The sequence below is a fragment of the Penicillium oxalicum genome, chromosome I, assembly GCF_001723175.1.
Source record: "Penicillium oxalicum strain HP7-1 chromosome I, whole genome shotgun sequence".
NCBI classification, from domain to species: Eukaryota; Fungi; Ascomycota; class Eurotiomycetes; order Eurotiales; family Aspergillaceae; genus Penicillium; species Penicillium oxalicum.
Window position 1 is genome coordinate 3717190 of NC_064650.1, and position 12286 is coordinate 3729475.

Genomic DNA, 12286 nt, shown 5'->3' on the forward strand with positions numbered 1-12286 from the left:
AACAGTGTTCTTCCATGCAGGTTTGCTCAATGTGAGAGCATAGCGAGATAATATGAAACTCCCCAAATGCAGATGTAGAATACCACCAACATCATAGGTCATGCAGGCCATGATTTGAAGGCAGCACCGTAAGGCAGGGCATCGTAATGAGTGAAGCTGTGATGAGGCCCTCCAGAATTAGGCAAAAACGCAGCGAAATAGGGAATCGACGGATACTGGGGCGCCAGAGATGGCTTTGGAAAACAATCGCTGAATATCACCGCCAAGTGAAATGGTACAATGAAAGGTTCACGCGTTTTGGTTCCAGTCCTCTCTCGGCCGTTGAATATCAGACAACAAAGCGTCAAGGTCATTCCAGTTAGAAGTATTCTGCGCAAATCGCCGGTGTTTCCGTGTCATAGTGTGCTATTTGGTAAGTCAGTATCTCAGGGTACTCGAATACACGATTTGAAATAGTTTGACGAACCTCTTCAAAATCATCAAACTTATCGCGGCAATTCTCACAGTACCCAGGTTTCGGGTCTCTTCGTCGCTCACTCTTCTGGGGGGCAGCCCCGTCATCCCGTCGCCGCTTGATGCCCGCTCCATCACCCTGAGTGCTTGTGTCCACGAAGCTCGTTTTCTTGGTATCGGCCTGCTTCGAGGAGAAAGACCCAGATCCGTTACTAGGACGCTGAGGGGCCGCCATGGACCCGGGCACAATGCTGCCAGTGCCTTTTTCCAAGACTTTTCTCTTTAAGCCATGAACTTCTTTGCTGAGTCCAGCCTTGGCACCAGGTGCTGCAGCAGTAGATGAGATCATCTGAGAGCGAATCGCCGACGTCACATTAGATGGCTGCACCCCAGACGCAGCAGGCTCCCGGCCACTGTAAAATGGACCGGCGCGAGGGAAATGGAGAGGAATCAAACTCTCCGAGCTCTTGCGCTCATTATGATCATCCAGGCTAGGCTTCGCGAAAACTTCCTCTTGTTTGAGGGAAGGTTCATCATCGGTCCACTTAGCTTTGGGTGCATCCGCAATAGGCTTCTTTTCGATAGGGCGCTGCGTGTGAGTGTGAGGGTGAAAGGTTGCCGAGGCCTTGCTCTTGGACTCCTCCGCTTTCTGAAGCGCTGCCTTTTTCTCTTTCTGCGCTTGACGGAGCCGCTGTCTGTCATATTCCTTCCGGCTTGGTGGTTCGTCGATAAATGGGCATTTGCCCAAAGGAGCGCTCCGGAACTGTGGCCATGCACCGTCCTGTCGTCTGTTGACTCTAGCGTACTCTCGGACCATAACCGGTTTGGTCTTTTCATTCATGTCGTGAATGTAGATGAAAGGGCCTTTGAACATCACCATTTCCATTGAGGCGAAAGGATCACGATCAGATGGACCATTGAGCAATTCTTGCCGAAGTACACGAGAGAGGTCGTTCTCCCCCTTTCCATGGGTAGTGCTCCCGCCAACATGCTTGCTTCGAGAGGCGTTCTCAATTTGGCCACCAATGTCATTATCGTTGATTGTTGTAATCATCCGTTGCAATTTTTCCAGTGCCCAAATCTTCATTCCCATCTGCCGTGCTCTTTGCAACACATCCATGCTTCCCTGATCTCGGCGACCTTCGGCCTTCAACGAGACTTGCAGATGGTCATCTCCGGTTCTCTCGAGCAGAGATGGATTGACGGTCTGTGTGTTGTCTCCGCCGGCCCTGTTGATCTCGTTGCTGGCATCGTCTGCCGAAGTCGTTGCGTGCACCGCCTCGGGGGGAATCGGACGAGCAGTCACTACATGGGTGACTAGTCGAGAAAAGAACTTCTCCTCACACTGCCGCAAATGAAATGTCAGAATTGGCCCTGCATATACAGCATGTACGGTCCCATCTCCTCCGGAGATGCCAAACACCAGAACAAGATCCCTTCATCACCAGGGTCACGGCAGGAAGTGTCAACGTACCGCTCCGAGAGCCACAACTTGGCGAGAGAACTTGCGACGGACATCCTCGGGGATACTGTCGAAGTAAAAGACGAATTGGGGGAAGGCCTTCCGGTAGTGCCGTTGCCATTGCCGGATCGTGTCGATGGTATCAGCGGTAGGTCTATCGTTTCTGGCCGTCTTGCTTGGAACCACTCTTTCCTTCTCTCGGGCGGCCACGAGTTTCTTCTCAAATGCACTAGGGTTTGCATTATTGCTTCGACGCGCAAACAGCTTTGACTCGGTGCCTTGGGGGACAATGAGGCGATTTCGATCCTGTTCTACCGCGTCCATGACGTGCTTCTTAGGGGGAGGTTGACCAAACGGTATATCGACTTGTCCTGATCTTGCTCGTTTAGCTGGGACGAGCCCAGCCCGGTGAGGCGAGTTGGTAGCATTCGGCACGTTAGCGAGTGGGCGGCGAGTCGACATATTCAAGGATGTGCGAGGCGACGGCGGCACGAAGACAGCAGCCATCAGTGACAATTCGAGCCACTGTAGACGCGTCGAAGGTTGCAATGTCTTGGAGCCTCAAGCTGAAGATGTCTGAGAGGGGTACTCGAGGTTGAGCACGCGACGTGCCACACGTCTTGCAGGTCTCGGATGAGGTCACAGAAGGATCATGGTCAGACCGAGCAGACAAGTTAGTGATAGACGAGAAAGAAAAGATCCAAACAAGATAAAAAGGCCCGGGATCGGTCAGTGGAGGAGAAAAGCCCCGGGGACAAGGAGTAGTGAGCGTAGGAGAGGGGAAGTATGTAGGTAGTTGGGTCGTTCACGTCACGGAAGGAAAAGGCGCAGGGAGTCCGTTCGAAAAGGCAAAGTCGTGCGGGAGTGGAGCCCGCCCGAGTTTGTTTTGACTGGCGTATGCCGGACAACCACCGCGTGAAGCATGAACCATCAACACGGTCACTGCATCGTATTTGTACAATAAGGCATTCCTTTCCATGGGGTGTCTGAAGTGAGAGAATGAGCCGGTCTCGTTATGAATCTGAATTTACAGGCATCGGCATAAAATAGTGGAGTTACAGAGGCAACCTTCGCGCCAGCCGATGTATGATTCATCCGTACCGCGCGATCTGCCCATGTTTCGTCCACCAACCTCCTCGACCAGCCACCGACCGAACAGCCAACAAGGCACCACGCAACCCACCCCCTTTGTAAGGAGGCCGCACATTCAGGATTGTTGTGATCAAAGATAAAATGGCTTATATTGTACAATTTCTGTTGGGTATATGAGGTGGCTTTTTTCTTTCCTGTCTAGAAATACAATCAAGGTCCATCTCTCTATGAGCGCAAAGCCTCAATGTCGGCAACCTGAACAGAAAAACACACCAGAGGTCAGAGACAACGCCTACTAAATGGAGGAAAGATGGGTGTTCGAGCCGACTTACTTCTTTGACGGCTTCGGGAGTGAGAACGATTGGATGGTCATCACCCACACAAACACTGTCTTCAATACGAATCCCAATGCCCCGGAAGTGCGATGGCCAGCGCTCATCGTCAGGGACGTAGATACCACTGAATAAGGTCAGCTCAGTCTCGGGGCCTCAAAAGCCGCGAGCGAAAGAGATGGGAACTTACGGTTCAATAGTAATACAATTACCTGCTTTGAGATCATATCCTCGGGAGTAGCTGGGGCAGTCGTGCACATCCAGTCCAATGTAATGGCCTAGGTGGTGTGGGAAAAGGATACCCATGGCCTTCGAACAGAAAAATGAGCAATCAAGGCTTCAGAGTGAAAAGAAGGGCTTCTTACATCTCCAGAAACATCAAATCCAAGCTGCTTCAATTGATCCTTCAGTCCGCTCTCGGCGACCCCGTGGAGCTTGTCCAATGACATTTTCGAGCTCTCCCGACAGAGAGCAAGGCAACTTCGATGCACATTCAGGACGGCATTGTATAGATCCCGTTGGGGGTCTGTAAATTTGCCGTTCACCGGCCAAGTGCGAGTAATGTCTGAAATGTAGTTTCCGTGCTCCTGCTGCCACGTTAATCAGTGATCCAGAGGGGTCGATGGGAGAGTTAGCTTACACCGCCACCGTCAACTAAGACCAAATCGCCGTCCCTGGGAAACTTTGTTAGCTCAAATCGAAGAGGAACCTCTGGCTTGTAGTATCACTTACCGAAGGATATCGTCGTTCCTCGTATAGTGGATGCTCAAGGCGTGCTGTGAGGTTTAGCTGGGAGCTTGGAGGGTCTCGGAAAGAGCTTGCTATACCTTTCCACCTGCGACCACGGGCACAAAGGCATTTCCGTCACAGCCATTGGCTTTGAACTGGTACTCCAGATACGAGCAGAGGTCCTTCTCGGTCTCGAATGTCTTTCGCATTGAGTCGGTAAATGCTCTGCCAGATGATTGGCCTAGCAAGCGCATGTGCACAACCTCATTCTCGCTCTTGCAAACTCGCATTTCTGTCAAGAGGGGCTTGAGTGGGCGGACTCTTCGATGCTCGACGATTTTCTTGAGCTTTTCGGACGCAACGGTGGGGCCATAGAGGTATCGATGCAGCGAAGATCGTGAACCATCCAAAGCAGGAATGTCGGAGTAGACCTCTGTCGCGCTAGCGATGATCTTGGGGAGGATATCCGCTATTTTATCGATGTTTCCTGTCTTTGTTCACCCGTGTGTTATTGAGTGCGTCACACATCTATCGCTTTGTCTCCGAACCCACCTCATCGGCGTTGAAAACATCCACTGCGGCTTGGGTGCCGGACCGGGCACCCTCCCAGAGCTCAGCCTTTGGATCCTTCTCGCGCACGTAAAGGTGAAAGATATGATTGTCCCCAGAGCCATCGTTCCCAATCACTGCCAGGGCATTTGGCTCATTGAACCCTGCATGTCACCATCCGATGTGTTAGCTTGCATTGTCTCGACTCTGGCGTAGGAGTATCGGTTCAAGTGCCGAGTTGTACACTCACCCGTCAAGTAGTAGAAGTTTGTATCTTGTCTGTACTCATGGAAGATTCCGGGGGCTCGGTATTTGACTTCCGACGCTGCAAGCACGGCGACAGCGCCCTTGGGAAGCTTGTTGGCGAGACGGGACCGACGCTGCGCATATTCGACGGCGGTGATTCCGGGAGTCACTACAGCAATTGTGGCTCAGTCCACTGAAGTTTGTTTTTCTCCTCCCAAGGCGGTATCTGGGTTTCAGGATTACATGTCACTTACATTCACCGGGGCTGAGGAGATGGGGATGCGTTTCGTGCAAAGGCTGCCCAAATTGAAGCTCCGCGGCGGCCACGGAGGTCGCGTATGTTCTCCGAGCGGGAATACTACCACGAGCGGCGCTGTGGCCGACCGTTCGGGCATAGGATAGACGCAAAGGTGAGCGAAGCTGGCGGGCACATTGCCTCGCAACCCATCTGCATCCTGCCATGCTTGACCAAGGGGAGCCGAGGTGACGATGATGATGAACTGGAATGACTGATTGGACGTTATCTGGAAAGTATACACAGGGCTAACGGTCGGCGATTCTGTCGGCGGTGAAGGCCAATCACCTTTGCATAAGCCTTTGCCGTTGATACTGCGACAGCCTGTCCAACCCAACTTCGACCCGGTAGAAAAAAAGGCATTGATGGTACATAGACTGTCCCACTCATTCCGGGCAATATCCAATGGCAAGACACTGAATGATAATGAACAGGAATATCCAGATTAATCTGGTTGATCGTGCATGAGTGTGGGATCCACAGAGGCACACAGGTTGAATCTGGGAGCTGCTCAGGACTCGCCAGTCGGTTCTGACTCATTTGAAGTAAATGGAACTCTTTATGAAAGAACCTATCGTAGGCGATCTCGCAGGGTCCATTGAATGCAACTAGTATGCAATTGTACGTTGCAGTAGAGTGCCAACAGTTCTGGGGCTTAGCACTGACAAACTTGCCCATCTGAGCTTGCGAAGCCTCACACTAGTTGACGTACTGCTAGTACAGCATTTTTGGCTGGCCCCCCACTGGCTTACTATTGCATGGATGAAAGCTGCCAAAGTATAAGAAGGACTTGACTTCCACCTGGAGTTTCGCTCAATCCGAAGCTGCACAGCTCACTTATTTTGGAAACTTACTTACTGAATTACGGACTTGCGCGCTTCCTTCACAAGGTGTATCTGAAATTCCCATCATGGGTCGAACATTAGCCTACCCCAAGCGGGTTTCCAATACTGCCAATCGGTACAAGCATCGCGGTTGGTTTCATTCCCTTTTAACTTCTATTTGAGCCAACATGAATCAAAGTTGACCGGCTATGTGTTTAAGCAACCTATGATCTCGGGCCAATACACTCAATCATCAACAACTCACAAGTGCTGCATGTATCATTCAATCCTGGACCCGATGATCCATTCCCAGCCATTCTCCCCATGATTGGCCAGATGGGATCCTACGAGTTTCCTTCTGCAGGCATTGACGAGCCCTTGGACTGCTACCTCCATGGATATGTTAGCTCGCGCATCATGAACCTGGCTCGGAGCTCCGAGAGTGAAGGTTTGCCGATCTGTGTGGCGGCCACCAAAGTCGACGGCCTGGTATTGTCTCTTACCCCCAACTCACACAGCTACAACTATCGTTCCGCCATTCTGCACGGGTACGCCAACCTGGTCACTGACGAGGAGGAGAAAGTCTGGGCAATGAAGCTCATCACCAACTCTGTCATCGCCGATCGTTGGGACAACACACGCGTGCCACCAGATCGTGCGGAAATGCAATCGACCGTCATCTTAAAGGTCAAGGTGGTCGATGGCAGTGGGAAGATTCGTGATGGAGGTGTCTCAGATGAACGAAAGGACTCTGGCAGCGAGGAGATCACAAGTCGCGTCTGGACCGGCGTGATTCCTGTCTGGGAGACGTTCGGTCAGCCTGTTCCCAGTGGTGAAGGCAAAATGGATGAGGTCCCGGAGCACGTCGCTGCGTTTATCGCATCGAAGAATGCGCGAAATCGTGCAGAGGCCGAGTCGGCCGTCAAAGTGACGCCTCCTGGGAAATAGTAGCACTGAACAAGATCGGTATCCTTCTTGTACATAGAGCTTGGTTTGACACAAAGATATCATGTCGATCATCCTGTCGAAAGAACCAAGTCACAAACAGAATTCACTTTTCCATGCTGTATCTTGCAAAATACGCTTCTGGTGATTGTCTTTTTTCTGTCGAGCTCTAAGCCAATGGAGGTTCATTAGATATACGGATTCAGTCTCGCGGGAAAGTTTTGTGTTCTGGAACTCTCAAATTGTCGTGGAGACTGAATCTTGTCTAAATGCAGAAAGTCGTTAGAATTCCAAATTCGGGGTTAATCTGGTACCCTCACCTAACTAAGGCGCTGCGGTGCTCAAGGGTCTGTCTACCCGCAAAGTGACTCCAGTACAGTCAGTGTACTACGTACCTATTAGATGTCTGTGTGCCAAGTTCGACTTCCTCAATAGAAATTTCTTTACCTTTCAAATCTTTTGGCTATCTCGCGACTCACTTATCCCAATCGCCGGGTTTTATTCTGCCTTGGAAATTACGATATTTCTCGACATTTACCATCAGGCTCCGGTACATCTTGAGCTCTTTCACTCTCAGACAACTCCTTAACGTTCGAAAATTAAACATGTCGTGCCAGAAAAACCTTCACTAGAGAGAACACAAAAGTGAACACGACTGAAAAAACAAAACAAATTTCTTCTTATCTCGAGGTGTGTTCAAAAGGGCTAGTGCAGTCTGATTTTCTCGGCTTCGTGCTAAATCCATAGATCCACAACTTAGTAGTGAAAATTCGACCTCACGAGCCTATGGCCAGTCCATCCCGGGCTCTCACCTCCAATTCAAGTCATCAGAGCTTTTCTTCCGTTCTCCAGGTCTTTGATCTCCTTCCGTAGCTGCTGGCGTTTTCGTTTAGTCATTGCATCCTCTCCAGCTATCTCTTCAAGCTGGGCATTCGAAAGTCTATTCACCCAGCCAGGAGAGAACAACTTCATGGGTGCCTTCGGTCCAGTGACTAGGTAGTGATCTGTCGCTTGCATGCAGATATTGTCAACGAACCGCTTGCGAGAGACTTTGTAGTAGGACTTCAAGATATCATGTATGTCTTGAACTGTGTGATCGAAATTGCTGATATGATTTTGGTGATGGACATCGCCGAGTCGGACGACTGTTTCATCACAGTATTTATGCGGAACTACAAAAGCTTTCTTGGCTAGAGCATTTTTGAATCGCTTTTCCCGGCTGTTGAATCATGATTAATATCATTCATCCCACTACTGCAAAAAGAGACTTACCATTTTTGAAGATTGTCGTTCAAGTAATGGTTCAATGTCATCGGAGTGCCTGCCCGTTCAATTTCCAAAAGAAAATCAGCCACGGAAATTGCTTTTCGGTAACTTTCCACCAGATCGTCCATCAGTAAGGATATGATACGAGAAGAAATTTCGCTGTCGGCGCTTGCAGCCAGAAGTGCCGCCTGTATGAACTTGTGGACGTGGGAGATGATATCGCTAACATATCCTTGAGCCAGGTTCGGCCATTTAGCTGACTGCTTTCTCATAAGTGTCGAGAGAAGCGTGTGGTTGAACGTGCCAATCTCAAACCCTCGGGCATCGTTGTAAAGTTGGCCGATCCATGCGGTAATGCCATCTTGAGTCGAAGGCTCGACGGGAGCACCTTCATGAAGGATCTCGTGCAAATCTTCGCATTCCGCAACTTTACGACTTGAGAACGAATCCTCCTCTGTTGTCATGGAACGGGCATCATCGACACTGAAATCTTGTTCACAGTCGGTTTCGCTGTTGACATCGTTGTTTGCGTCATCCTTGTTCTCGTCTCGCTCGAAGGCATATTCATGACCTCGAGCGGTAAGATCATCTGCAAAATCAGTGTTTCTGGTCACGACTAATGTGGCCAGTCGCAGTCCAGGGTCCTCAAATATTTTGCGTACGCCATAGTTTGCCGTCAGAGCCTGCTGAGTAATGTCTTGGAAAGTCGTAACGATATCCAACAGAAGTCGTTGCTGCTGCTCTGCCGTCTCACGGTCATCTCCAAGGGACCGGAGTTTTTCTTTAGACGCCTTCAGTCTTTTATTGACTTCTTTGCGAACCTTTTGAGTATTTCAGAACCTTAATTAGCTCTTGAGCTAGAGTTCGTTGCATTTAATACGTACCGAAGAGAATTCACGACGGACGGTGGCCACGAGGACATCTTGTAGTCGATTCTTCAATGCCTTGATACCAAAATTCTCGGCTCGAACACGAGTCCATGGAGCTGTCTGATGGAAGAGTTCCTCCTCAATATCACGGTCGATGTTTCTGTCATCAAGTTGTTGCTGTCCCAGATTTCGGACGAGGACCCAACCAAGCTGTCCGTTGTCATTCTGATCTTCGATCAAGTCGATAACTTTGTTTTCAGCCCCCTTGTCCACGAGATCAGGCTTAGTGAGTATTCGCAATGTCCTTTCCCCAGGAGGGTCAACTTCCCGGGCCATCTCGATAATCTCCTGAGTGGCAATATCGACATTGGCAGGAACCACAGTCAACATGATTGACCGGCGATTGTTCATGTAGCGTAGGACCATATTACGGACCATGGTGATATCGTTCTTCGTGGTGCGTCCGGAGGTCGTATTTTTGAAAATGCCGGGAACATCAATAACGCTAAGATGCTCCTCGTTAGGTCCGCAGATCTGCAAGCAAAGAACACTGCTGGAAAAAATCGGCTTCCCATCGTCTTCACATGAAGAGAGCCCCATAATCTCATGGACCTTAAATGTTTGTCAGTCTTGGCTCGAATAACCACATGACAGCAGTACAAAAATTGAAGATATACCTCCATCATCATCGATACGAACCGCTCCTGGCCAAGTGTCTCGCCACCAGAAACCTTCCAGTCTCTCATCTTTTCCACTTCACCAGCACCGAGATTTGAGTCAGGTATAATTGATACTGAAATCACGCGCTCCTTCAAGTTTGTATCGCGACGGAAAATTATTTGCGTTGCGAAGCGGGTGCAGAGACCACTATCACGAGGAAAGCTGAGCTTGGTCAAGCCCTCTAGGACAGAACTCTTTCCACTTGACTGGTCCCCGACCACCACCAGTTGCGGGAGACTGATGTACTCGCCGACATTGCACGCAAAAAGCTTATCAATTCTTTCGAGAAGCAGAGGGTCCGCTAGCATGGAGTCGGTTTTGGAAGTTGATTCCCTGGTGGAAATCATGGTTCTTGTTATGATGAGCGTGAAAAGAGCAACTCAGAAGACAGTATGATGGGGCTCTTGGGAATTTGTGAGAGTGAACAGGTACAAAAATGACGGGAACAGCCTGAGAGATTGGTTTATATCCTTGAGCAGCGAGGATTTAGGTAGGGAATAAGATCGAAATTGAGAGCAAGAGCGACAAAAAAGACGCATGACACAAGCGGCAAGTACCTGCGCAAACGGGCAAGCCTCGCCTCCGATCCGTGAGGTACTTGTATATCAATGGAGATTTCCTTTTAGTGCATCGCGATTGCAAAGATAATATGTGGAACATCCATTCCTGCCTACAGTGTCCCAATATAGATAGACGACATGGCACAGCGTCCTTCCCTGGTATGGAAGATACTTAGACCTAGATCATCGTTTCGTTCTGGGTAGGTCAGAATAGGCCTGTTTTTCCTAGAGAAATTATTTTTTACGTTGACTCAGCTGCTAGTGGTGCAAAATTGCTCTTCATATCCTTGTTAAGCCTATACGTGGCTCTCATGGGTTGGAGAATCTGGCATTTTGGTTTGTCGAGGTGACCCAGACACTGTTCTCTAAAGGTTTATTTATAGGTACCCCCGCTCCCTCATACACGCATTGGACAGTCTTGTGCATGTAGGTACGTATATCGAGGAAGCCGGCTCTGGCTACGGTGTCTGAAGTACTGGGTGAAAAGACCACGGTTCTCCCTGCAAAAGCCACGCACAATTGTGGTGTGGTTGCCATCTCCGTGCCCCTACGACTCCGTCACTGGTACTACATCCGCTGCCCCACGTCATCGGGCGGTCTTCGTCTTCCGCATGCTCTCTCAGTCCAGCGCCAATACTCGAATTGTCCATCGCATCACTGTTTTCCGTATCCAGCGAACTATAATGGCCTCCAGTGCTAGGAAGGCTGTGACGCCATCAGCAGATATCCAGAGCTTCTCTGAATATCTGAAAGGCTGCCGGCGGATTCTCGCTCTTCTTGGGGCAGGCACCTCTGCGGCTTCCGGCCTTCCAACATTTCGCGGGACAGGAGGTCTGTGGCGTCAATACGATGCAACTGCTCTGGCAACGCCAGAGGCCTTTGAAAATGACCCTGGACTGGTCTGGCAATTTTACAGTCATCGCAGGCACATGGCTCTTCGAGCGCAGCCTAACAGAGCACACCATGCCTTAGCGGAGCTGGCACGGAGGAACAAGGATTTTGTTACCCTTTCGCAAAATGCTGATGGTACTTCTCGCTACCTGATCAAATTGCTTGATTTGATGCCCTCGCATCTACTCCGAGGTACGTGATTGCTGACTGAGGGTTGCAGGGCTCTCGCAGCGAGCGCAACATCCCTCCGAGCAGCTGAACTTGCTTCACGGCTCTCTGTTCGACATCAAATGTACATCATTCTATTGCCACTACGTACGAAAAAATGACTTTTCCGATCCAATCGTGCCTGCATTGGAGCTTCCAAGGCACCCTTCATTTCCAGCCACCTCTGCTGTTGATGAGGACAATGATCGAAGTGAACCATTACTCGGCAAGTCTGGAGGAAAGACGCCGCCCTACAAGAGCATGGACATCTCCGATGAGAGCGTTCCAATTCCCAAGCTAGCTCCAGATGATCTGCCACGGTGCCCAGAATGCAAGGGCTTACTACGGCCTGGTGTCGTCTGGTTTGGGGAGCCCCTGCCAACTGATACCCTGACAAGGATTGATGATTGGATTGCGAGTGCCTCAGTCGATCTGATTTTGGTCATTGGTACAAGTGCACGCGTGTATCCGGCTGCAGAATATGTTGATATTGCACGCGATCGTGGAGCAAAGGTCGCCTTGGTAAACATGGAAAAAGACATGCCCCGCCATGGGAAAGGTGATTGCGACTGGTTTTTCCAGGGGGACGCGAGCGTCGTAGTACCAGAAATACTGAAGGGGGTCATCGGGGACATCTGAGCCCAAAGCCCGGGACGCATGAGTGAGGGCAGTGATTCCGCTAGGGCTTATCAATCAAGCCACGGGCGAGCGTGCTCTTGACCCGCTTTAGCCTCGAAAATTGCCTGTAAATTGGTGCTTGCAATAAATTAGTCTCATCGCATACAGCCAGCTTCAATTTCCGCAAAGCTTTTAAGCTCTGGCAGGCTCAATGTAGGAGTGCACAGT

The 12286-nt window shown here is 50.2% G+C and overlaps 5 protein-coding genes across 5 annotated transcripts; 2 read left to right on the forward strand and 3 right to left on the reverse strand.

Annotated features, from left to right (window-relative positions):
• Positions 1-288: 288 nt before the first annotated feature.
• Positions 289-2422, reverse strand: POX_a01222 (uncharacterized protein; the record flags this gene model as incomplete). Its single annotated transcript, XM_050110152.1, has 3 exons — positions 289-405; positions 467-1798; positions 1928-2422. 3 exons carry the CDS (start codon positions 2420-2422, stop codon positions 289-291), a joined length of 1944 nt encoding a protein of 647 aa, XP_049973920.1.
• Positions 2423-3232: 810 nt separating this feature from the next.
• On the reverse strand, positions 3233-5325 carry POX_a01223 (Intermediate cleaving peptidase 55; the record flags this gene model as incomplete). The annotated part of the gene is made up of 10 exons (XM_050110153.1): positions 3233-3262; positions 3340-3466; positions 3530-3648; positions 3705-3929; positions 3980-4013; positions 4072-4115; positions 4167-4559; positions 4621-4781; positions 4868-5032; positions 5118-5325. The coding sequence occupies 10 exons, from the start codon at positions 5323-5325 to the stop codon at positions 3233-3235; spliced, it is 1506 nt and encodes a 501-aa protein (XP_049973921.1).
• Positions 5326-6068: 743 nt separating this feature from the next.
• Positions 6069-6930, forward strand: POX_a01224 (uncharacterized protein; the record flags this gene model as incomplete). The annotated part of the gene is made up of 2 exons (XM_050110154.1): positions 6069-6132; positions 6203-6930. 2 exons carry the CDS (start codon positions 6069-6071, stop codon positions 6928-6930), a joined length of 792 nt encoding a protein of 263 aa, XP_049973922.1.
• An 816-nt stretch (positions 6931-7746) lies between these two features.
• On the reverse strand, positions 7747-10129 carry POX_a01225 (uncharacterized protein; the record flags this gene model as incomplete). Its single annotated transcript, XM_050110155.1, has 4 exons — positions 7747-8146; positions 8200-9014; positions 9078-9674; positions 9740-10129. The coding sequence occupies 4 exons, from the start codon at positions 10127-10129 to the stop codon at positions 7747-7749; spliced, it is 2202 nt and encodes a 733-aa protein (XP_049973923.1).
• An 896-nt stretch (positions 10130-11025) lies between these two features.
• POX_a01226 (NAD-dependent protein deacylase) lies at positions 11026-12079 on the forward strand (the record flags this gene model as incomplete). Its single annotated transcript, XM_050110156.1, has 2 exons — positions 11026-11368; positions 11454-12079. 2 exons carry the CDS (start codon positions 11026-11028, stop codon positions 12077-12079), a joined length of 969 nt encoding a protein of 322 aa, XP_049973924.1.
• Positions 12080-12286: the final 207 nt, after the last annotated feature.